The sequence below is a fragment of the Mobula birostris genome, chromosome 27, assembly GCF_030028105.1.
Source record: "Mobula birostris isolate sMobBir1 chromosome 27, sMobBir1.hap1, whole genome shotgun sequence".
Classification (NCBI taxonomy): Eukaryota; Metazoa; Chordata; class Chondrichthyes; order Myliobatiformes; family Myliobatidae; genus Mobula; species Mobula birostris.
The window spans coordinates 22,946,047-22,970,223 of NC_092396.1; the positions used below are offsets into that span (position 1 = coordinate 22,946,047).

Consider the following 24,177-nt stretch of genomic DNA (forward strand, 5'->3'; position numbering starts at 1 on the left):
CAGGGGATTGGAAAATTGAAAATATACTCTCCACTCTTTATGGTGGGAGGAAGGAAGAAGAAAGGAAATTATAGGCTAGTTAGCCTGACTTCAGTGGTTGTGAAGATGTTGGAGTCCATTATCAAGGATGAGGTTTCAGGGTACTTTGAGGTACATGATTGATTAGGCAAAAATCTTGCCTGACAAATCTGTTGTTCTTTAAGGAAATAACAGGCAGGATAGACAAAGGAGAGTCAGTGGATGTTGTTTACTTGGATTTTCAGAAGGCCTTTGGCAAGATGCTGCATATGAAGCCACTTAACAAGTTAAGAGTGCGTGGTATTACAAGAAAGATACTATTATGTATCAACACACACAAAAAATGCTGGTGAACGCAGCAGGCCAGGTAGCATCTATAGGAAGAGGTACAGTCGACGTCCACGTGTTCACCAGCATTTTTTGTGTGTGTTACTTGAATTTCCAGCATCTGCAGATTTCCTCATGTTTACTATTATGTATCGAAGATTGGCCGACTGGGCAGAAAGCAAAACATCTTTGAGTCCAGGAACAGAGGGCAAAACCTCCGAATAAAGGGTTATCTGTTTAGAACAGAGAAGAAAATTCTTTAGCCAGGTGGTGAATCTGTGGAAGCCAAGTCATTGGGTATATTTAACACAGAAGTTGATAGGTTCTTTGTTAGTCAGGGCATCAAAGGGGAGAAGGTAGGAGAATGAGGTTGAGAGATATAATAAATCAGCCATGATGGAATGGCAGAGCAGACTTGATGGGCCAAGTGGCCTAATTCTGCTATGACTTATGGTCTTATTACTGGAATAGAAATTCAGGTGTAGATATAAGATGGACTGTGATTCAGACAAATTAGTTGTGATGAGACGACATGGACTATATGGAGGATAACTAGCATAGAAAGAGGGTCTACGCCTAAAATGTCGACTGTTTACTCTTTTCCATAGGTGCTACCTGGTTTTCTGAATTCCTCCAGCATTTTGAGCGTGTTGCTTTGGATGTCCAGCATCCGCAGATTTTCTCGCATTTGTGATAGAAAGAGTTATGTCGGGATAGAATGAACTATGAATAGGATCAGCATCGACTTGAATGGAGTAGATTCCAATTGGACCAGGTTGTTATTGGGAGAGACAGAGTGATTATGATTAGGGCAGATTGGAATTGGAGCAGGTTATGACATGGAGAGTGGCTAAGATTGCTCAGCACTAGATTGGATAAGGAAAGTCAGGTTGGGGTAGGTTGAGCAGAGATGGAGGGTATTATGATTGGGACAGGCTAGGTTTGGAGCAGGTTAAGCCCGCGATTCGACGGCGGAGGCTGAGCCTGGTCTCGGCAGGACACACTGAGGAATTCGGGCCTCAGGGCTGATGACCTGCGCGCCCTGCTGCCGACCGGGCTAAGGGCGGGCCTTGCTGCCAGATCGGGGCTCCGCTGCTTCCCTTGTGGGATCCAACAGCTCGCCGGCTGCCTGCCGCTTCTCTCTCTCTCTCTCTCGCCGAAGGCCGGGCGTGACGGTGAACCGCCAGGGGCTCGGCACTCGGCACCCACTCTTCGGCGCGCCTCAGTCCGGGAGAACACACGCCCCCTAATCGCTTCTCTAAACGGTAATTTGAAAAGAAAAGAATCGACGAAAGAGGGAGGAGCCTGCCGGTAAGAGGTGGCCGAGTGATGGTGACCTTTGACGGGCAGCACCTGCACGCAAGCCCGAGGTTTCGGACTTAGCTGTAGGCCTCAGTCGCCGATTTGAAAAAATAAACTTAACGGCATTTCTTGCGGCGTGAAAAGATTGTCATAATATGGGGTGCTGTCCGGTTTCTCTTTATAACATTGCGTCAGTCATGTGTAAGTTACGCTGACCAACCACCTGCTCCCAATAAATAACATTATTTTCTCCTTTTTTCCCCAGATTAATTCCTACCTCCCCCACTTGGAGGTGAAAAGAGGTGAAGGCATAGATTCCGGCGTCCTATTTCGTTCCATGCGTTTTACCTCCCTCAGCTTTGGTCAGTCGCCATGGTGACACTCGGCCTTTTGTTCCTCTAATACCGGCCCAAGCCCCCCAAAGCAGCGACCGGGTTTGGTGACCATGTCTAAAAAGCAAGTGGTTAAAACGAGGACTAATAGGAAACTGGACTTGGAGCGGAAAAGGGACGAGAAGGCGGCGAGGCGAGCCTTGGCGAAGGAGAGGAAGAACAGGAGCCAGGGTGGGACGGAGGATGAGGAGTTTGTCAGCTTTGCCAACCAGCTGCTAGCCATGGGACTCAAGCTCCGGGAGGTGCCCGGTGATGGGTAAGGAAGGGTGAGGAGTACATTCTCTTCACCCACTATCTCTATGTTTATCTTTTGACCTGTAAACTAGTGGCTGGCAATGGTACTTCATATCTTTGATTCCGTGTACGTTACACATAACTTTGTCTTTACTCCAAGTTAAGAGAGGATAAGGTTCCAAACCCTTTAGTCAATTGCAAGGTTTCTCTAAAATACTAAAAGGGCGAATATTGGTGTTGGTCTCCCCCTTTGAACTGTAATCGGCGACCAAATCGTGCTTTGCTTCGAATGCGAGAGCGAGAGTTTTACTCCAAATTGCACCTTGCTGGAAAATCTGATTTGTGAACCCAGCTCTGCTTTTTTTAAAATTCAAAGCTTTTAATTGCAAGCTTGATGAGTATATCAAAGTATTATGCAATAATGGATGCAAACGACACAAGCTGAGGCTGGACACTTCCTGCTGTAGATTTTAAAATAAAGTGGCTGGAAACATTCAGTAATTTGAACAACAACTATATTTCTATACAGTGTTTTAGTTTTATTTCTAATTTTTGGAAGCCACACTATTTTTATTTTCTGTGTTTATTTCTCCTTAATTGTATGCCCTTAAGGCCTAGATTATGCTCATTTTTTTTCCTGAATTCAGTGTGATTGCTCTTTGTGCTTTACATTTCATACTACCAATCCACACAAAGGATGCATACACTAATTTCAGGTTTAAAAAAAATAGTTTTGCGTCTTGCCTTTTGATATTTGAGTTGTGTGTTGCCAGTTAACAGTAGGGTGGCAGTTACTGCAACATTATTACAGCTCAGAGTGTCAAAGTTCAATTCTGGTACCTTTTGTAAGGAGCCTTTTTACATCCTCCGTGTGGAATGTGTGGGTTTTCCCCAGTGCTCCCGTTTCCTCCCACAGTCCAAAGACTTACCAGTTAGTAGGTTAAATAGTCATTGTAAATTGTCCCATGATTGGGTGAGGGTTAATCGGGGTTGCTGGGTTGGCATAGCTAGAAGGGTTGACTCCACACTGTATCGCAAAATAAATAAATAAAAATCTTTTAATTAAAATGTTAATATGCAAAATTAGCAATTTTATTTGATAATATTACCCATGTTTATGATGATCCTGCATATTGCTACTTGGCAGTGATCCTGTGCAGTAACCCAAGTATCGGCAGATGAAAGTGTGATGAAGTTTAATAACATCATTGTCCTTGAGTGGAACTATGTACACAGGTGCATTTGTTATCTTGTAATGTGCTATGAAGTAAAAAGGCAAAATTTCATTGAAATTGTGCAAATTGTTAGAGGGTTGGAGTCAGAATAGAGAGCTACAATGTTCTGTTAGTAATATGCAAAGATTATAAGCGTGCCCAAGTGTACTGTAAATGAGGCCACTAGATTTCTGTATATTCTGTGCAGAACTGAATCATCATTGCCTGATTTATGATGTAACTGCTTCCAGCTCTACAACACTACACCATCTTTACGCTTTCCCACTTCTGTGAAAAAGTATCTACTCTCCAAATTTTACTTTGTAATACTCTCTTTGCTTGTTTATGGTAGCTAAGCCTTCTATCTGGAAACTCCTCTGAAAACAGTTTCTTTGTTTCTTTATTGAAATTCCCTTCTTTGACCAGACTCTTTTAATACCTGGCATCCATGCTGATTAATATTACTCCTTTACACATTGCCATTAGTTTTCTACATTGAGGATCCTTTACAAATGCCACTTATTCCAGCTGATAGATACAGTATACATCAAACAGAAATTATCCTGCCTTTGAACTCCTTGTGTGACAGAATTATATATTAAAGGGGTGTAGCTCAGGTGGCAATTCATCCTGCTAATCCTGGTAAAACTTAATGAGAATTCTTGGGCACTGTATCACAGTGATGTGTTATAACCTTAAAATATTCTGCAGTTTTTTGCTATAGTTCTTAAAATGCACCCCACAGAGTTACCTATATATTCTGTTCACACTGCAGTGACGGTGTAATTCTAGTCACCTACTCTGATCCAATACCCTGTCCTTTATTTTTCCTTCATTTTATACCAATTTTCCAAATTGGTCAATGATCAGGAAAATTACTATTGGGCTAGGTTTAATTTTGTAGATTATTTTTAAAATTGGAATGCATTTGACATTTTGGAATAAAAGAGAGACCTTTGGGATCCCAGTAGAATTGATTAAATGTTACCTCAATGTTCCTAGGAACTTAAAACAAATGAAATGTCAGCATGTATGGTAAAAAGTATGATGTATAAATGCAAAGAGTATTTTAAAACTATATTTGGCATCTGGAACACTGCACTCAGTCTTGGTCCTTGTTTCAAAAGCAGGTATCTAGTAAGGGTTGCAAATGTCTGTAAAGATGCAGAGCTTAAGGAAATAATGTACTTGCAAAAATTGACTCTCTTGGGTCAGTTTTTGAATAGTGCCTGATCGCAATGATTAATCCGATTGAAGACTGTGACAGATTAGATGCCAGCAATCACTTCTGCTTTGTACAGTATTAAACACAGGACATAAGCAAAGTATTTGAGAGCAAATTTCTCCACTGCACATAGAACACAAAAGCAAAATAATGAAAACGGTGAAAAGGTTCCTTTTATTATCAGAGTACGTGTGCAGAACACAGCTCTGAGATTCGCCTTCCCCAGATAGCCAAAAAATACAGAAAGCCCATGAAGGTCGTTGAGACCCCCCTCCCACATGAAAAACAAACACAACTCACAAAACCCAACCCCCCCCTCCCCCCCCACCACCACCTCTCCCTCACCTAATAGTTAACAGATCACTCTCCCGGACAAGGCAGCTGAAACATCAAGTCCCTAACCATCCCCCCCCCACTAAGCTTCTCCCACGCAAAACAAAACGGAGGCAATAACATCAAACACCCAACCCCTCCCTCACCCAAAAAAGTAACCTATCACCCACCTGCCAATTGACAACAAGAAAGAAAACACAGAAAACTGAAGGAGATCAGTACAAACTACAGTCCACACCAATAATCACTTGTGTTTTGGAATTTCAAAAGCAACCTCCATTGGCACTGAGGAAAGCAACACCTCGAACTCAGTCCTTCCTTGGGGCCTTAATCCGCCAAGAAGGAGCCTCCCATGGGGCCCAATGCGGGAAAATCCAGATTAAGTACAGTAAATGCTATAAATTCTCAGCAGGTCAAGCAGCAACTGTAGTGAAAGAAATGTGAAACCATAATGCTTTGCAGGAAGATGCTGCAGTTTCTGTTGAGAAATGAGGTAGTGTATGTGGAAATGCAGGAAGGGAATAGAGAAGATGGGTTGGCAGTTGTAGCCTGATGGTCCCTATAGCATGTATCTTTTTAAATGGCTGTAGAAATGTAACAAGGAAGAGAACCATTTAATGGTGAAGTAGTGTGTCCTTGCCTACACTATGCTAAACCACTTAAGGAAAAATAACTTTGATCTAATCTTTTCCTTTTTTTGCCCTACTTATTTAATTTAATTTTGTTATATATATTTCTCACTTATAGTTTTTAAATTATGTTTCAAATGTTTTCATTGTGAAGCAACATCAGCTTAACCACAACAGACAATGTCCTAAAGTACAATGCTTCTTTTTTATTATAACAACATAATGAAAATCAAATGAACGTATGAATAGTAAACAAGCAAAAAGCAAAGGAAACCCTACCACTCCATCTCCTTTCCCCTTCCCAGCCCTACCCTCCCCTCGCCCCTCCTGTATGTGCTGTTTTGGTCCTAGCCCCCCCCCCCCCCCCCACACACACACACACACACACACACACACACACACACTTAGTTCAGCAGTCAGTCTCTTCTAAATACAACAGTAATGGTTGCCAGGTTTTTTCAAATTCCTTGAGTCTGTCCTTTATAACGTATCTTATCCTCTCTGATGCAGAGTATCCATTAATGCAGCCAGCCATTGTCTGAGTGATGGAGTTTCCTCCTTTTTCCAGAACATCAGTATGAGTTTCTTTCCATTCGTATGCCATAGGTCAGGAGTTGTTGCTGGGTAGCCTGGAATTTATTTGACCTCGCAGAAGTTCCAGATATTATTAAAATGGGGTCTGGTATTATCTGAACATTTAGTACCTTTGATAGGACCTCAAATATTTGCTTCCAATACTCTTGTATCCTGGGACATAAAGCATAACTGTGTAACAAATTTGCCTTTGAGGACTTGCATTTCTCACACATTGGGGACACCTCTGGGAATATTTTATGAGTCCTTACTTTTGAGTAATGTAGGCTATGCAGGATTTTAATAGTTTTTAAATTTTGTATTGTAATGTACTGCTGCCTCAAAACAACAAATTTCACAACATATGCCAGTGATATGGAACCTGTTTCTGTTCCTGAATCGGTTTCCTCCTCGGATGCTGAATGACTGAATTGCTATTGAAACATTGACAACATTTTGCAGGTGTCCTGTGAAAAAGATGATGAAATTGTTGATTTATATTTACTTAATTGAGAGCAGCACGAGCTTAACTAAAGTTGTGTCTTTCTCTTTGAAAGGAATTGTTTGTTTCGTGCTCTTGGTGATCAGCTGGAAGGTCACTCCCGGAACCACTTAAAGCACCGGAGAGAAACAGTAGACTTCATGATAAAGCACCGGCAAGATTTTGAGCCATTTGTGGAAGACGATGTTCCTTTTGATCGATATGGTGAGCCCTGTATATGACTTTCTCAGTTATTAAACTTGTAAAAACACAATGGTAATTAAAATTACTTTTTAAAAGCTTGTATTATTTATTGAGATGCAGTGTGTAATGGGCCGTTTGAGCCACCCCACCCAGCAACCCTCGATTTAACCCTAGCCTAATCACGGGACAATTTACTATGACTAGCTAACCTACCAACCGGTATGTCTTTGGACTGCAGGAGGAAACCCACGTGGTCACAGGGCAGAGTGTACAAACTCCTCACAGACAGTACTGGGAATTGAACCAGGGTCACTGGTACTATTAAAGTGTTGTGCTAACCACTACGCTGCCATACTGCGCCTCTGTTGAAGTAGAATATGTTCTAATAGTTAATCAACTTGGAAAGTGTACTTCCTTTCTCTCCACTGATGCTGAGGAAGAAATGCTCGTTGTCAGCATATTTTGTTTCAGATTTATGGCATTGCGAGTACTTTGTTTTTTTATAATAATATGACTATTTAAACAAGAGTTGAGATCAGTTCCTGAACAAATGCATATGTGTGACATGTTGGTTATCAGCATTACTATGCTTTCCATCATTTAATTTCACTGTTTAGCTAGGGGCTGCTTGGAAGTGCGATTCTCCTCCAACGTTTTTTCTTCCAGACATAATGCTTAGCATGCCTCCCCTTCCCTTGGGACTTCCTTACCTGGAGTACAATTCCATCACTCTGAGGGGCATTGTTGCAACAGCTGAAACTGCCTCTCTGTTAAACATTAGTGTGATTTACACCCTGTCGGATTTTGTTTTCATGGCAGTGCTTTGATATGATCCTGTTCTGCCAATAATGACTTGGGGCTGGAGGAGGGTAATGTACAGGAGAAGATGGGTGAAGAGTTGATAAATGATTATCTGCTTGTCTGAAATTAACAGTGGTTGCTATTGTCTCTGAAGGATTGTGCGATGAAGCCTCTCAATGAAAGATTTGGCAATAAACTCTGATTGATACAACGCACACAAAATGCTGGAGGAACTCAGCAGGTCAGGCAGCATCTATGGAAAAATCGATGAGACCTGACGTAAATTGGGAGACTGCTTCGCTGAGCACCTACGCTGCATCCAGCAGATGAAACGGGATTTCCCAGTGGCCACCCATTTTAATTCCACTTCCCACTTCCATTCCAATATGTCAATCCATGGCCTCCTCTACTGCAGTGGTCCCCAACCTCCAGGCCGCGGACCGATACATTGCCGCGGAGAATGCAGCGGTGACCGGAACGCACCCAGCACATCTTTAAGAAAAAAGCCAAAATAAACAAGCTAATTAATTAAGTGCCGCTTGGCACATAAATGTCAGCCCAGATTGGAGGCGACACAATGGGCAACTGGGCGGCACCTAATTAATTAGCTTGTTTATTTCGGCTTTTTTCTTAAAGATGTGCTGGGTGCGTTCCAGCCACCGCTGCACCCCTGCATGCTTTGCAGCAATGTATGGGTCCGCGGCCCGGAGGTTGGGGACCACTGTTCCACTGTTGCAATGTGCCCACACTCAGGTTCGAGGAACAACACTTTGGGTAGCTTCCAACCTGATGGTGTGAACATCGAATTCTCAAACATCTGGTAATGGGTCCCCCCCCCCACCCCGCTCTCCTTCACTGTTCCCCATCCCCTTTCCCCACTCTCACCTTCTTGCCTGCCCATCACCTCCCACTGGTGCTCTTCCCCTTTTCTTCCATGGCCTTCTGTCCTCTCCTATCAGACTACCCCCTTCTCCAGTCCTGTATCTCTTTCATAAATCAACTTCCCAGCTCTTTACTTAATCCCTCTCCCTCCAGGTTTCACCTATCACCTATCTCCCCTACCCCCCCAACCTTTTAAATCTACTCCTCATCTTTTTTTCTCCAGTCGTGCTGAAGGATTTTGTCCCGAAATGTCGACTGTACTTTTTTCCATAGATGCAGCCTGGCCTGCTGAGTTCCTTCAGCACTTTGTGTGTGTGTGTGTGTGTGTGTGTGTGTGTGTGTGTTGTTTAGATTTCCAGCATCTGCAGATTTTCTCTTGTATCTGAACTGATACAGTACTTTTTAGTGTGTTGTTGGAATGTTGTCATCGATGAGATGCGAAGCTGGAACTCCACTCGAGCTGGGCACTGTTCAATGTTTATACATGAACTCCTATAACATGATCTTTTAAAGAGTTCGTCATTGTGTGTAAATTGACTATTACAATTCCCATGTTAAAACTCATAAGTACATTTCAAAAGTACTTCAGCTAGTGAAGTGCTTTCTCATATCCTGTGAGTGCAAGAGGTATTGTATGAATGCAAGCCTTTTAATTGCACTTCCCCACACAGTCTACAAATACTGATCTGACCTCAGGACCTGGGTGGGGAGCCAGACTTTTGGATCAAACGAATTATAGAAACATGTAACTCTCAAACTTGTGTAATTACTTGCATGCATTTATTAAGCCCAAGGTTACAGTTTAACTTTTCTGGGGACAGTTAATCAGCTTTTCGTTTGACTGAGACTAATGGTGTGCAAAGTTGCTGTTATACAAATATAAGAAACAAATACAAGAAATGTGTACACCACTCTATTTAAAAAATAAATTAATCTAAGTGTTTACACACTTTACATTGGTCATATTTATTGTAAAAACGTTTACTGAATGTTAACAGAGTCACTGTTATTATGTGTTACTGAGTGCTTTCAAAATATGGTGGGCTACCTCAAATAACTGCTGTTGTTACTCCTATACATACTGGCAATACTCCTATAATAATGTTGGACAAAAAATTACAGGATTTTAACTTGATGATAAAGAGCATAATTTGACCTTGGCCAGCTGGTGTGCAATTAAAATGAAAACTTGATAATGGTATTCACATGATCTTAGATAACAGTACAGCGACTCTGGGCCACATTTTGCTTTCTTTGACCATCTAAGGTCCTGTGCCGATGTTTATAGGTATAGCCTGCTCTTCTTACTGTTCTCCAAAGGAGACATGTTGCTACATGACTAAAAGCTCAAATATAATGTACTTCCTGAAAGTACAGCCATTTTTGAGAGCATTTCACGCAATGGACTCACTGGCCATGGATCTGGTTGCCTCTGGATTGTAGCAGGTATAGTAGGCAGATACTTAAACTCTAAAAGCTTGGCAATTAATGATCTTTCAGCCATGATGTAGCAGCTTAACTGTACACATTGTTTTTTCCAACAAACACACTAAGGTATTTGGATAAAACAATGAAACAAATCACACAAAAATTAGCGCAGCACACACAAAATGCTGGGAAGTGGGAATGGTGAAGGAGAGGGGCATTACCGGAAGTTTGAGAAATCAATGTTCATGCCGTCTGGTTGGAAGCTACCCAGACGGAATACAAGGTGATGGGATATAAACTTCACCATTCCCCATTCCCATTTTCCCCTCTCACCTTCTCTCCTTATCTTCTGGTGCTCCTCCCACTTTTCATTCTTCCATGGCCATCTGTCCTCTACAATCAGATTTCCCCTTCTCCAGCCCTGTATCTCTTTCACCAATCAACTTCACAGCTCCTTACTTCACTCTTCCTCCCCCTGTCTGGGTTTCACCTATTACCTTGTGTTTCTTCCTCCCCTCCACCCACCCTCTAACTCATACTCCTCATCTTTTTTTCATCAGTGCTGATGAAGGGTTTTGGCCCGAAACATCGACTGTGCTCTTTTTTTTTCCCCCCATAGATGCTGCCTGGCCTGCTGAGTTCTTCCAGCTTTTTGTGTGTGTGTTACTTGGATTTCCAGCATCTGCAGATTTTCTCTTGTTTGTGACAAAAATAAAACTAGAGATGACCAGCAAAATGCAGGTTTGGAAATACAAGTAGTTTAAACGTGGTGTTGAAATGTTTAATTTATTGTGTTGAAGAGCAAAAAACTATTGTCAGTTACTAATGATTGATATGAATGGGTAAGCTAACTTGATGTAATAGAGACCAATTCATTTCTAGCAAACTATAAATATTGAATCCAAATTTTTACCTCTGGGCAATATTTTCCATAACTCCATCTGTTTAGTAATTAATATTTAGCATATATAATTGAATATAACATGTTTTTGTATCTAATTTTCAGTTACAAATCTGGAAAAGCCAGGCACATTTGTTGGCAATGATGTGATAGTAGCCTTTGCAAGAAACAATCAAGTGAATATAGTGATCCACCAGCTTAACGCCCCACTTTGGCAGGTAAATTTAATGTTCAGTTCATATTATGGGATACTATGATAGTGTACAGCAAGTGTTAGAGGCTGCTATGTTGAAAAATGCCTATAGAACGGCACTGCAAAACATGAGTGACTTTGTGAATGACTCCTGCAGAACGCTACCATATTACTTATAGTACTTGGCTGCTTCCCTCTGCAGTGTTCTGCAGTACACATCAAACTTGCATTGTAGTGATGTTATTTTGATGCACTGACTCTGCATGAAGTGTCATGTCCTTCCTCTCCACTTTGGATATTGGTCTTGTTTGTGGGAACTGGTGTCCAGCAATTAACGTTTGAGAGTGATCAGTAGCATTGACAGAGCCTGGAATTCAGAGTCAACTCTTATCTACCTCTGACTTAAAAATGCTAAAAGACTGCCCAACACCACCTCAACAGGCAACCTGCTGAAGGGTCTCAGCCCGAAACGTCGACTGTACTCTTTTTCCATAGAGGCTGCCTGGCCTGCTGAGTTCCTCCAGCATTTTGTGTGTGTTGCTTGGATTTCCAGCATCTGCAGATTTTCTCTTGCTTGTCATAAGGTGACCAGCCCATTTCCTGTTATTAGTTTAGTGAACCTTCTCTAAACTGCTTCTGATGTGTTAATGTCGCTCCTTAAGTAACAAGACCACTGTGTAGGGTATTCCAGATATGGTCTCACCCATGTCCTTTATAACAGAAGCTTGACATTTTTTGTATTCAGTTTCCCTAGTTGCTGGTGGGCTGTACCTTTTCTATAAAGCAAACTAGAATGGGGCATCGCACATTATGTGTTACTCTGCTGGTTTTGCTCTCTTTAAAGCACTCGTATGATGTGCATTTATAAAGAGTGTGTTTGATCTGTGAGTTACAGAGGATTGACTATAAGATCTTATGATACTCAAACAGAATCCGGCCATTCGATTCATTGAGTCTGCTCCACCGTTCCATCATGCCTGACTTTTCTCCCCAACCCCATTCTCCCACCACCTCCACAATCAAAGATGGAGAAATGCTGCTGATTAATTCTTCAGCATAGCAGATTTTCATGTTAATGGTATATTTTAATAGACATTTAAAATAACACTTGTTATAATGGTGATGAATACTGATGGTGAGACCCTGGAATGATTTCAATCCAGTGTTCTAAATACTGTAGAATTTGGAGATGTCTATTATATAAATTTGGCGTGGCCAAGTGGTTAGGGCGTTGGACTAGCGATCTGAAGGCCGTGGGTTCGAGCCTCAGCCGAGGCAGCGTGTGTGTCCTCGAGCAAGGCACTTAACCACACAGTGCTCCTGTCTACCTAGCTGAGAATGGGTACCAGCAAAAAATGCTGGGGGTTAACCTCGCAATAGACTGGTGTCCTATCTGGGGGGAGGGGGAGAGGGGAGAGTCTCGTACTCTCAGTCGCTTCACATCACGGAAACCGGCATAAGGACCACAAGGCTCGTGACAGACTTTTTAAAAATTATATAAATGCCCATAGAGCTCTCAATATAATTTAAATCTTGCCGTTTATGTGTATATAAACACCATGTGAAAGTCTGTCTGAAACTCATTTTCAGCCTATCAGCCAATCAATGTAGAGAGCAATTTTATCTGTGTAACGAAATGTGCCAAGGATACACAGGTTTCCTTTATTAGTATACACGGTACAATGTAAACCTTGCCTCCATAAATTATATTACTTTGTGTTTCTGCGTAAGATAATAAAATGGGCTGGATATGTGTAATGTCCAACAGCAAGTGAATCTGTAATGTTAATCAATTACTTTAACACTGCAGGTTTTTGGAACCAGGAAGAGTAATGCTGCCGAGTTGCATATTGCCTACAGATATGGAGAGCACTATGACAGTGTGCGTAAGGTCAATGATAATTCAGAAGCTCCTGCAAACCTAAGAACTGAGGTTGGTGAATTTGACTGTCTCCTGGCCCTTGCACGTTTGGAGGCCCAGTGGCTTTTTAGTGGTAAATGTGTAACGTTGACCAATGATTAGAGTTTTTAGACTATAACCAATTTCCCAGTTCTTAAGAAGGAAGAAGTCAGGGGAAAAAACATCCAAGTAAGTAAAATCAAAGATGATTAGAAAAAAAATTAGATTAGGTGGATATTTTGGTGTTGCTTGTAAACAAAACTGCAAGCTCCTATTAACATGAAGGTTTTAATTTCTTTCAGTGCTGGCTGTGGAATGAATTGAGTCAAAATTAACTATTTGGAGTGGCAGGAATGAAATAATTTAACTTTAGTGGATAATAGCATGTGTGACAGTAGTGAAAGGCAAACTTCATTGCCCAGAGGTTTATGTAGCTTCTGATGAGAAAGTAATATTCTTTAATTGTAAGATGGTATCAGCAGCACCAGATCCACCAATATTCATGTTTTAAATATGTGACTGGCACAGATGCTCATGAAAGATGATTCAAAGAAGAAAGATCGAAACAAAATGTGTGACTACGAAGTGGAAGATATACGGGATTTTGAAAACGGAGGTTCAGAAATAGATATGGATGATGCAGTTCAAAAAGTACGCAATGCAACAGGATGCCTGGTGAGTAATCGGAAACAATTAGACAGGCTGCCTTCAGAAAATCTTGGTTAAGCTTGCAGAAAAGCAGATGAACTAGTATTCCCAGCTACTGGGACAATGTTCCCCATTTAATTAAAATCTGATTTGATGTCTTTTCATTTGCTATTATGAAGCTCACGCCTACTCCAGTTTCTATTTCTGTATACAGCTTTTTTTCTGGGAGTTGCAGCCCTTTTTTGTTTTTGTTTTATTTATTGGCTCAATGATAAGTTCAGTATAGTGCAGAACTACAGTGGTCAAGTTCACATGATCTGGTGTGGGACACAGTCATACCAGCTTATAGTTTATTGGCTTATCAAGCCAGAGAGCAGTTGGGGTACCGTTTGAAAGTGAGGGACAGAATTCGTTCTTTGGAATATCAGAATGGCCATCTGTGTATGGAGCCAAAAGAGATGGTGGAGCTCTCAAATCTGGTGGGTGAGGGGGGGGGCTTCGGGGCTGCGATGTTTTTATTATTCATTCTTTGGGATGTTTGTGAAGAATACAAATTTTAGGTTGTATACATACTCTGATATTAAATGAACCTTAAGTGGATTTTTTACGTCTGTATTTACTTGGGAGATGGACACAGAGTCTATAGAAATAAGGCATAGCAGCAATGAGTTAATAGATTATGGATTAGAGGGGGAGGTTTTTCTGTCATCCTGTTAGAGGAGGAAAATTAGGGTGGATAAATCCCCAGGGCCTCAATGTTCCCTCAGACCCTGTTGGAGGCCAGTGCAGACATTACCGGGGCCCTAGCAGAGATACTTAAAATGTACTTCGCCACAGGGGAGGTGCAGGAGTATTGCTAATGTTGCTCAGTTGCTTAGAAATACTCTAAGAATAAGTCATAAAGTATAGGTCAGTGAGTCTGACATCCGTAATGGGTAAGTTATTGGAAGGTATTCTAAGGGACCAGATATGAGTATTCGGATAGATGGGGACTGATTAGCATAACCTTGTGCATGGTAGTTTGTGTCTAACCAATCTTGTAGAGTTTTCAAGGAAGTTACCAGGAAAGCTGATGAAGGCAAGGTAGTGGATATTGTTTACACAGTAATTTGTAAAGGTCCTGCATGGGAGGTTGGTCAAGAAGGTTCATTCATTCAGAACGAGGATTGGATTAGACATTGCCTTTGTGGGAGAAGCCAGAGAATGGTAGTAGATGGTTGCCTCTCTGACTGGATGCCTGTGGCAAGTGGTGTGCTGCTGGGATCAGTGCTGGGACTGTTGTTGTTCATCTGTATCAACAAGTTGGATGATAATGTAGTAAACTGGATCAGCAAATATGCAGATGACATCAAGATTGGGGGTGTACTGTTCAGCGAGGAAGACTATCAAAGCTTGCAACGGGATCTGTACCAGCAGGAAAAATGGGCTGAAAAATGGCAGATGGGATTTGATGCAGACGAGTATGAGGCGTTGCACTTTGGGAGGACAAACCAGGGTAGAACTTAAACTCTTGAGTGGTAAGGCACTGAGAAGTGCAGTAGAACTTGGGAATCTGAGAATACAGAATCATAATTCCTTGAAAGTGGCATCAGAAATAGATAGGGTTTTTACAAAAGCTTTTGGCACATTGGCCTTCATAAATCAAAGTATTGAGTACAGGAGTTTGGTGGTTACGTTGATGTTGTATAAGATATTGGTGAGGCCTAACAAGAGAAAATCTGCTGATGCTCGAAATCCAAGCAACACAAAATGCTGGAGGAACTCAGCAGGCCAGGCAGCATCTATGGAAAAGAGTACAGTCGACGCTTTGGGCCAAGACCCTTGGACAGGACTGGAGGGAAAAAAGATCAGTATATTTAAAAGGGGTTGGGGGAAAGAAACACAAGGTGATGGCTGAAACCGGAAGGGGGAAGATGAAGTAAAGAGCTGGGAAGTTGATTGGTGAAAGAGCTACAGGGCTGGAGAAGGGGGAATCTAATAGGAGAGGACAGAAGGCCATGGAAGAAAGAAAAGGGGGAGGAGCACCAAAGGGAGGTGATGGCAGGCGAGGAGAAAAGGGGATAGGGGATGGCGAATGGTGAAGGAGAGTGGGGGGAGGGCAGAATCAGAGGTTCAAGAAATAGATGTTCGTGCCATCAGGTTTGAGGCTGTCCAGATGGAATACAAGGTGTTGTTCCTCCAACCTGACTGTGGCCTTATCTTGACAGTAGAGGAGGCTATGGATTGACATATCAAACAAGTAGCATTTGTTCTGCTTACAAGGATAAGTGCCGGGAGTGAGATCAGTGGGGAGGGACAAATAGACAAGGGAGTCGCATAGGGAGCGATCCCTGCGAAAAGCAGAAGGTGGGGGAGGAGGGAAAGATGTGCTTGGTGGTGGGATCCTGTTGGAGATGGTGGACGTTCTGGAGAATTATGTGCCAGCACTTATCCTTGTAAACAAAACAAATGCTACTTGTTTGATATGTCAATCATCACCTCCTCTACCCTCAAGATGAGGCTGCACTCAGGTTGGAGGAACAACACCTTGTATTTACTCTGATGAAACCATCTAAGCTGCCTTCAAATGCACCTCTTCCATTTCACACATATCTGCTCTTACCCCATCCTCCCGTCACCCTACTGGGGATAAGGTTCCTCTTGTTCTCACCTACTACCCCCACCAGCCTCTGCGTCCAGCACGTAATTCTTAGAGAGCATGTCCTGTGAGGATAGATTGAATAAGTTAGGACTTTTGTCTTTGGAGCAAAGGAGAATGAGGGGTGACTTGTTTGAGGTGTACAAGATAATAAGAGGCATAGCTTGGACAGCCAGAGTCTGACTTTTTCCCCAGGATGGCTAATTTAGGGGGCAATTGTAGGAAAAAATGGGGGGGGGGGGTACACCAGAGGTAGAGTTTTTACGGAGTGGGATGTGTGTGGAACGTGTTGCCAGGGGTGGTGTTGGAGGCAGATGCATTAGGAACATTTAAGAGACCGCTAGATAGGCACATGTATGAAAGAACAATGGAGGGCTACATGGGAGGGAAGGGTAAGATTGATCTTGGAATAGCAGAAGATGTTGGCACAACATTGAACGGTGTATTTTCCTGTACTGTTCCATGTTCTAATTGTTTAGCAAAAACATTACTTGCCCATTGTTACCCCAGCCTTGAATGTTATGTTTTTGCTGAAGATGAGCAGAGTTTATCATTAACTGAGGAGATACTTGTGAAATGGCATAATTATCAAATATCCCCCGCACCTTTCGAGGAAATGTGGTTGATGAAGCAGTAGATGGTTGAGCCCAAGACCCTGGGATTCGTTAATGCTTTGGGCTTGAGATGTTTGACGTACAACAGCTACAACTCTGTTCCTTTGTGTTTTTTTCCCCCCTCCAGTGAGAAAGGTTAACTTCCATGTTCTCATTGACTCATATTTTATAAGGGTTCCTAAATGCATGTTCCTAAGTGATCAAACACTTCTCTGATGTTGGGGGCAGTAATTTTGTGGTGTTTAGACCAGTGATCCATTGCAGCCTGGAGTCAGCTCATCTTGACCTCCTTGAAGTAGTTATTTATGAAGCAGCACTGTTTGATAGCTGTATCAGTGATGCATTTCTTCACCTTGTCAAGGTGAGGTAAACTTTTCCTTTGTTAGTTTTACCATCTGAAAGCTGTGTTGCTGTTGGACTACACTTGAAGTTCCTTCAGAGGCATTGCTATACAGTTTTATCTTTCTAATGATTTCAGATATGGAGGGAAGCTGTTTCACATTCCGGTGAAAGGTGTTAGGTGTAGGAAATTTCCTTACCTTTGACCTGTTTCCACAATGGTGAGGCCTCCATCTGTCCTGCCATTGTGTTGCTGATTGAAAGGCATGATCCTGTGAGCATTACCATATGAGGTTGTGGGACAAGTCCCCAGATGAGATTCAGATCTATTTATCACATGTACATCAAAACATACAGTGAAACGTGTCATTGTCGTTAACAGCCAACATACACAAGGATGTGCTGCAAGTGTAACCATAGATTCAGTGCCAAAATAGCATGACCACACTGCAGAGCAGAACAACGTAGAACACAACAAAACAGAACATACTGACAGGAACAGTATAACAAGCCCCGTTCCTCTTTCCCTTTCACCCACCTGCCCACGCATGTACACAGTCCTCTAACCCCCAGGATGGGCTGTCTTCAGCCTCCACAAATTCATGGACTTGCACACACTGGGTCCCAACTTCACCAGCAGACTCATTGAGATTTGTAGGTTCGTGCTCTGGCTTCTGGGTCTTGGCCTGGATCTCTGATCAGCCTCCAGTATCAACCCAGGACTCGCTACATAGATGGGGGTCCAAACTCCAGGCCTTGAACTCACCAGTGACGGGACCTCAAAAACTAGGCCTCAAGCTCCGGTCTGTCACTGGCCTTCAAATACAGAGCCTTGGACTCTGGCTTGTCCTCCAAATACCCCACATCCCTGTCCCTAAACCCTAACCTGACCCCTAATTTCTGTCTGTGTCGACAAGACCGTCTTTGTGAATTTTTTATTTTAAAATAAACCTAAAAACTAGCTAAATTTGAGCTGCATCCTCAATGGAGAAAGAGGCTCTGCACCATCTTGAAACTTGAATTATGGAATCGGGATTAACGAAGAGGATGCACTGAGCTGTGTGCATATTTTTGTCTGGAAATGCAGTGTGTTTTGTCATGATTGCGCTCCATACCCCACCCTTGGCATATTGCAATCACAATGACATTTTATATTTTATATTTCTCTGAGGTAGCAGATTTTTTTTATATGGCATATGTTTCTGTTTCATATAAAAGTTTCATGGTAATAATTATTGATTCTGGCTTAATGTAATTTAAATTCCTCAGCTGCCACAAAGGGGTTTGAAGTGCCTCTGGATAACTGATCCAGTAACATAAAACAGACATGGCTGTAATAACCCCTGAAGTCACGAATCCAAACAGACCTTGTGTCAAGAAAAATTGGTGTTCATTGTTAGCCAGGTAGAAAAACTGGGGAAAGAGAACTTTTTGTGTAATTGTTGTTATTTGTCTTCAGGACACAGATTTGATTGTTCAAAATCTAGAGCTTGAAAACCACGACATCGAGTCTGCAATAGCTGCCGTCCTGCAGATGGATGAACTAAAGAACAAAAGTGAGTTCTATGCACAAATATTGAAATGCATTTTCTATATATGTTGCAAGAGCATTTGAACAATACCCTTTAATGCTCTAAATTCACTTAAAGGTTCACATGGCTCACTTTTGACTTGCCACTTTTAGCAGATTGTCTGTATTTCACAAGGATTGTTTTGCAGCCTCCATGAATCTTTCTGAAATGTAAATTGTATGAATGTTTCACTTTGCAAATTTCTAGATCAATAATATTTCCTAAATTTGTCTTTGAAGATCAGCTTAACTGTCAAAATGCAAGAATGCGATTTTAACTAAAAGGTTGCAGTACGAGGGGTGATTGATATGTTCGTAGCCCAAGGTAGAAGGAGTCAATTTTAGAAAACCTAGCACATTAATTTTTTTAACATAGTCCTATCCTACACTTACACACTGAGTCCAGCGGTCGTGGAGCATACAGATCCCTTCTTTGTAGAAGCCAGTGTCTTGGACCCTCCAGTAGTGGTCAACAGCAGGGGTGATGGATAGGAGATGAGTTATGAACTTCAAAGTTTCTGCATAATCACTGAGTTGAACTACACATGCATGTAATGAGAGCTGTATAACTCATCCCTTCTACCTTAGGCCATGAACTTATCAATCACCCCCTTCTGGAGGTCCAAGACGCTGACTTTTACAAAGAAGGGATCTGTATGCTCCACGACCGCTTGGCTAAGTGTGTAAACATAGGAGGGGACTATGTTGAAATATAAATATGCTAGGTTTTCTAAAATTGGCGACTCCTATCTTAGGGCACAAACATATCAATCACCCTTTGTAAGTCTGGGTAAGCACCTTGTACATCTAGTGAATAAATACACTACCAAGTAGAGCAACTTGAAGCTTGGTTGAAAATTTCTGAGGTAATTTGCAATGCCTTTTCATGCCTCTTTCCACATAGATTAAGATTTAATGATTTCATTGCTACAGAATCACTAGAGTTGAATTTAGTTATGTTTTGCTGGATTAGATTGTATTGACGAGTCTAACAAAAACAGCCCACATCACGTGTCTTCTCTCTGGATGGAGAATGGGAGTGGCAATAGGATCTTTGGAAATCAAGGTGTAAACCCTGAAGAAATTGAAAATAATAGGACACTGAACAAAAAGGAAGAGAATAAGAGGACCAAAAATAAGGTGTGTTAAATATCTTTTGTGTGACTGGTCTCTGAAAAAAGCAGTTTGTACAGTAATGTGTGATAACGTAAATTCTATACCAAAGACTACGAAGTCAACAGTACCAAGTGATGTGAAATGCATGAATATTATAATGAAGAGTGGATTCCTCAACAGCTTCAGATGGATAAATTTGCCCAGCAGTCTTTTAGACTTGTTACATTTTGGCTAGCAAATGATAAGCAAATTATCACCAACTTCTAGAGGAGTCGTATGCCAATCAGCATTGCTTTAAAGTTACACTTGTCATCAGCAAATGTACATTAATTTGGTGGAAATGGAAAGATCTGTATTGTACATTTTCATCAGTATTTTCTCCCAAGGATTTACTGAGATACAGTTTTGCAAATAGAGTGTGTATTTTCTCACCCTAGGTATTTTGCTGAAAAGGCAAACATTCATGTGTTACTCTTGGCAGTTATTTTGGGTGACAATTGATCAGCATACTCAGTCTCCTTGCCTTGCCTCTGATTATTTATATTTTCATTAGCTATTGTCCTATGGCAGCTACTGAAGGAATTGAGGCCATTTGTAGTCCATTAACATGGATATCTGTTGATTTGAGTTTCAATCTAGTGACTTGAGCACCAATATTCAAGTGTGCACTGTAGTGTAATACTGAGGGGCTGCTACAGTGCTGTAAGTGGATTTTGGGAGAATCCCTAAACTAAACGCATGCTAGTGCACTTGGCTGATTATAAGTATTCTGCTGTTATTCTGAAGAACAGTGGAGTTGTCCCCAGTGTCCTTACCTATATTCATCCCTCGTCAGTGTTACTTAAACATTATATAGTCTTTATCACACTGAATTTGCTAACATTACAACTGATTTCACTTTAAAAGTATTAAACACAAAGTACAATGGACTGGCCAAAGGTCATGAAATGTGATTTATAAATATAAAGAAGCTCCCAACTTGGGTAATATCTGGGAACTTCCTTGTTTCAGCTATCTGCTGGATAAAGTCCAAATTATCAGAAAACTGTGAAAAATGGAACTTTATTTTGTTAAGCGTGTCAAATAACAAAACTAAAGTTCATATGATACACAGCTTTTTGAAATGCTTATTACAGAAAACAGTTAAATAGTGCAATTCATCATAGCTATTTAAATTAGTTGTGCTAATCAAAGTTTTTTTTCCCCACCTTCATTCTCCTGAATTTTTAAAACTAGGTTACAAGCAAGCAACGAAAAGAACAATTAAGGAGAGAAAAGAAGAAACGCCAGGAAGAGAGACATCGACAAAAAGTTCTGGACAGCAGGAGCAATAATGTGGAAGAGCTCATGACTGATGGGAACTTGCAGCCACCAGTTACATTAGTCAAAACTTTTGCTACGTTAAATATTTGACATTAGGTCCCCCTACAACTAAGATTGCCTAGCGTAGTAAGTCTCATAAATGGGGGGGGGGGGAGTAATTTGGTGGAAGGAGGAGGGAATTTGTATTTCTGATGCTGCTTTAGATTAACATTGTTTGACTTCATAAGCTTTTTTTGAAGAACTTCGTTTTTCTTTGTAAATGTGTGTAAACTGGAAGAAAATCTCTAAAAAGCAAACAGTGAATTATTTACACTTTATAAATGCAATAAAGTTTTAAGAATAGTAACAACTAAGAATCAAAATAGTAAATTCAAATAGTTGGATAAATTTTAGGAATAAATGGATTTGAAGGCGAGTGTGCCTTTAACTCTTAAACATGTCGTTTAGAGAGCTGACGATCAGATTTTAAGTATCATGCCCTCTTTACGCCTCTATTAACATTCAGTAATCGAGATGGAAATTGAGGCCTTTTTTACAATTATTTGCAGATCTCCCAAAAGAGACTTTTATAGAATGGGTTTGCACAGGAGTATTTCTGAATGGAGCATAGAATAGCTGTCACTTGCTGACATCAGTAAGGAAGGTTTATAAGAAAAGTTATAAAGAAAACCTTTTTCAGGACTGAAACATTTTTTAGTGTAGAGTTTAAGATGAAGAATGCTGCTAACCACCAAATACAAAGGATACTTTCCCCAAGGACTGTTCCAAGTATGTGAATAGGCAGGGCAACTGTCGAAACCAAATGAGGTTCATAGAAGAACTGAAATTTCTGATGATGGTTAGTAATTTATTCATTAGAGTCTTATTGTTTTAACACTCCTAGGGGTGGTTTAAGTTAAAGAAATTTGTTCTGTTGAATTTCTACATGCTGAGATGTTTTTATGGCAATAAAAATTCTGGACAGTCATTGAGAAAAGTCAAGTGTTTGAAACAGTAACTCCCATGAACAGCCATGTAAAAGAGCTGGCTGTTGTACAATTTTGGATTTTTTTACTTTCTATTTCTGTTTGTATATACAATGTTAATAAATCAACTCATTGAGAAACTAAAGTTTGTTTTAAAAATCTTTTATTTTCACTATTACATTGACTTGCAGTAACCTCTTCTCAATCACCTATCATCTCCCTCTGCCCTTCCTCCTTTCCTTTCTCCCATGGTCCACTCTGCTCTCCTATTGGATTCCTTTTACACCCATCTCCTCCCCAGCTTCTTCACCCCTCCCCAACCCACCTGGTTTCACCTTCCCCTCCCCCATTTCTTATCCTGGTATCTTCCTCCTTCCTTTCCAGTCCTGATGGAGGGTCTCAGCCTGAAGTGTGAACTCCATAGATGCTGTCTGACCTGCTGAGTTCCTCCAGGGGTGGGTGTGTGTGTGGGTTGCTGTGGATTTCCAGCATCTGCAGAATCTCTTGTGTTTGATTTGTTGCCTCTTTTAATGTATTGTAGTTGTGCCTGCCTCTACCATTTCCTTTGGCAGTGTTTTCCATATATGCACCACCTTCTGGTGTGTGTGTGTGTAGGGGGGGCGGTGGAATTTTGCCTCTTGGGACCCTTTAAATCTGTTCCCTCATGCCTTAAACCTATACCTCTAGTTTTAAACCCCCTTACCTTAGAGGGGAAAAAAAAACCTGACTATCCATCTTGACTCTGCACCTCATGATTTTCTATACATTTAAAGTCAATGCTCAGCCTCCTACACTCTGGGGGGGGGGGACGGACCCTCTCATGTAACAGGTTACTTTTGAGGGGATTTTAGCTGATTGTTGCAAATCTGGTTCAGCTGCTGTGGATCAGGAAACCCTGCAAGCTAAAATCCTAATGGTAATTGACAAACATTGAAACCTTAAAGTTCCTCGTTCGATGGGGCTGTTTTAATTGGCTAAGCCTCCAGGCTTTGCGTGCATTTGGGGACATGTGCAGCCTATACCCAAGCTTTGCTGACACGTATAATGAAACAGAAAACTCTCAGCACTCGCAAGGTTAGGTGGTACCCGAGAAGGCTGTAATGTTTTGGGTCTGATACCCTTTCTCAGAACAATCCTGGATCTGAAACAGTTAACATTTTGGCTCTCAAAGGATCTTGGACCAGAATATTTTTTTCCTCTCTTCCACAGATACTGCCTCACCTGCTGTTTCCAGCATTTTCAAATTTGCAGCATCTGTAGGATTTGTTTTGATTTTCATCAAATGCAACATTTTACATGAGATAATCATACATTTGGTAACAGAAAAATGTCAAAGTCCCCTTTATTGTATGCACAGATGCAATGAAAACCTTACCTCCAGTAGCAACATGGGCACATAGCAACAGAGACAGTGTTCACAATATAAATTATACAAGAAAGAACACAATTGGAACACAAGTCTTGGGGACAAAGTGGTCATGGTATTGCTGTATTGAAGTGATTAAGGTGGTACAAGCTGGTTCAAGAATCAAATGGCTAAGAGAAAAATTGCTGTTCTTGAACCTGGTGATGAGGAACTTCATGCCCAACAGTAGCTGTAAGAAGATGGCATGACCTGGATGGTAGAGATCATTGCTAGATCAATAAATTTCTTGATTTAGAGAATTGAGGTGCAGAATGGCTTCAAATAAAAAAAAGTTTATCATCTGATATATACTCAATTGGGTTCTGTTTTTACTTTGCCTAGAAATTTAGAGTTTAATATGATATTTTCCTGAATACTTTTTGAAACTGACCTGTGAAATACTTCAAATAAATAAACTTAAAAGATGAAGTGGAAATCTTTTTCCTTTTTGCTTCCTCTGCACTGAGGTGTGCAGTTGTAAAGGGAACAAATTGAGTTATCCTTTTTACATGTCTCAAGCAG

At 41.2% G+C, this 24,177-nt stretch overlaps 1 protein-coding gene across 2 annotated transcripts; it reads left to right on the forward strand.

Annotated features, from left to right (window-relative positions):
* Positions 1 to 1,193: 1,193 nt before the first annotated feature.
* On the forward strand, positions 1,194 to 22,388 carry otud3 (OTU deubiquitinase 3). 2 transcript variants are annotated; one of them, XM_072244722.1, is made up of 9 exons: positions 1,194 to 1,656; positions 1,913 to 2,295; positions 6,805 to 6,953; positions 11,050 to 11,162; positions 12,948 to 13,070; positions 13,566 to 13,712; positions 18,736 to 18,832; positions 19,820 to 19,986; positions 21,199 to 22,388. In XM_072244722.1, the coding sequence occupies exons 2-9, from the start codon at positions 2,093 to 2,095 to the stop codon at positions 21,373 to 21,375; spliced, it is 1,176 nt and encodes a 391-aa protein (XP_072100823.1). In that variant the 5' UTR covers positions 1,194 to 1,656; positions 1,913 to 2,092; the 3' UTR covers positions 21,376 to 22,388. The 2 variants fall into 2 exon arrangements, with proteins under 2 accessions (XP_072100823.1, XP_072100822.1); XM_072244721.1 differs by having other exon boundaries at positions 1,194 to 1,610.
* The last annotated feature ends 1,789 nt before the right edge of the window (positions 22,389 to 24,177 follow it).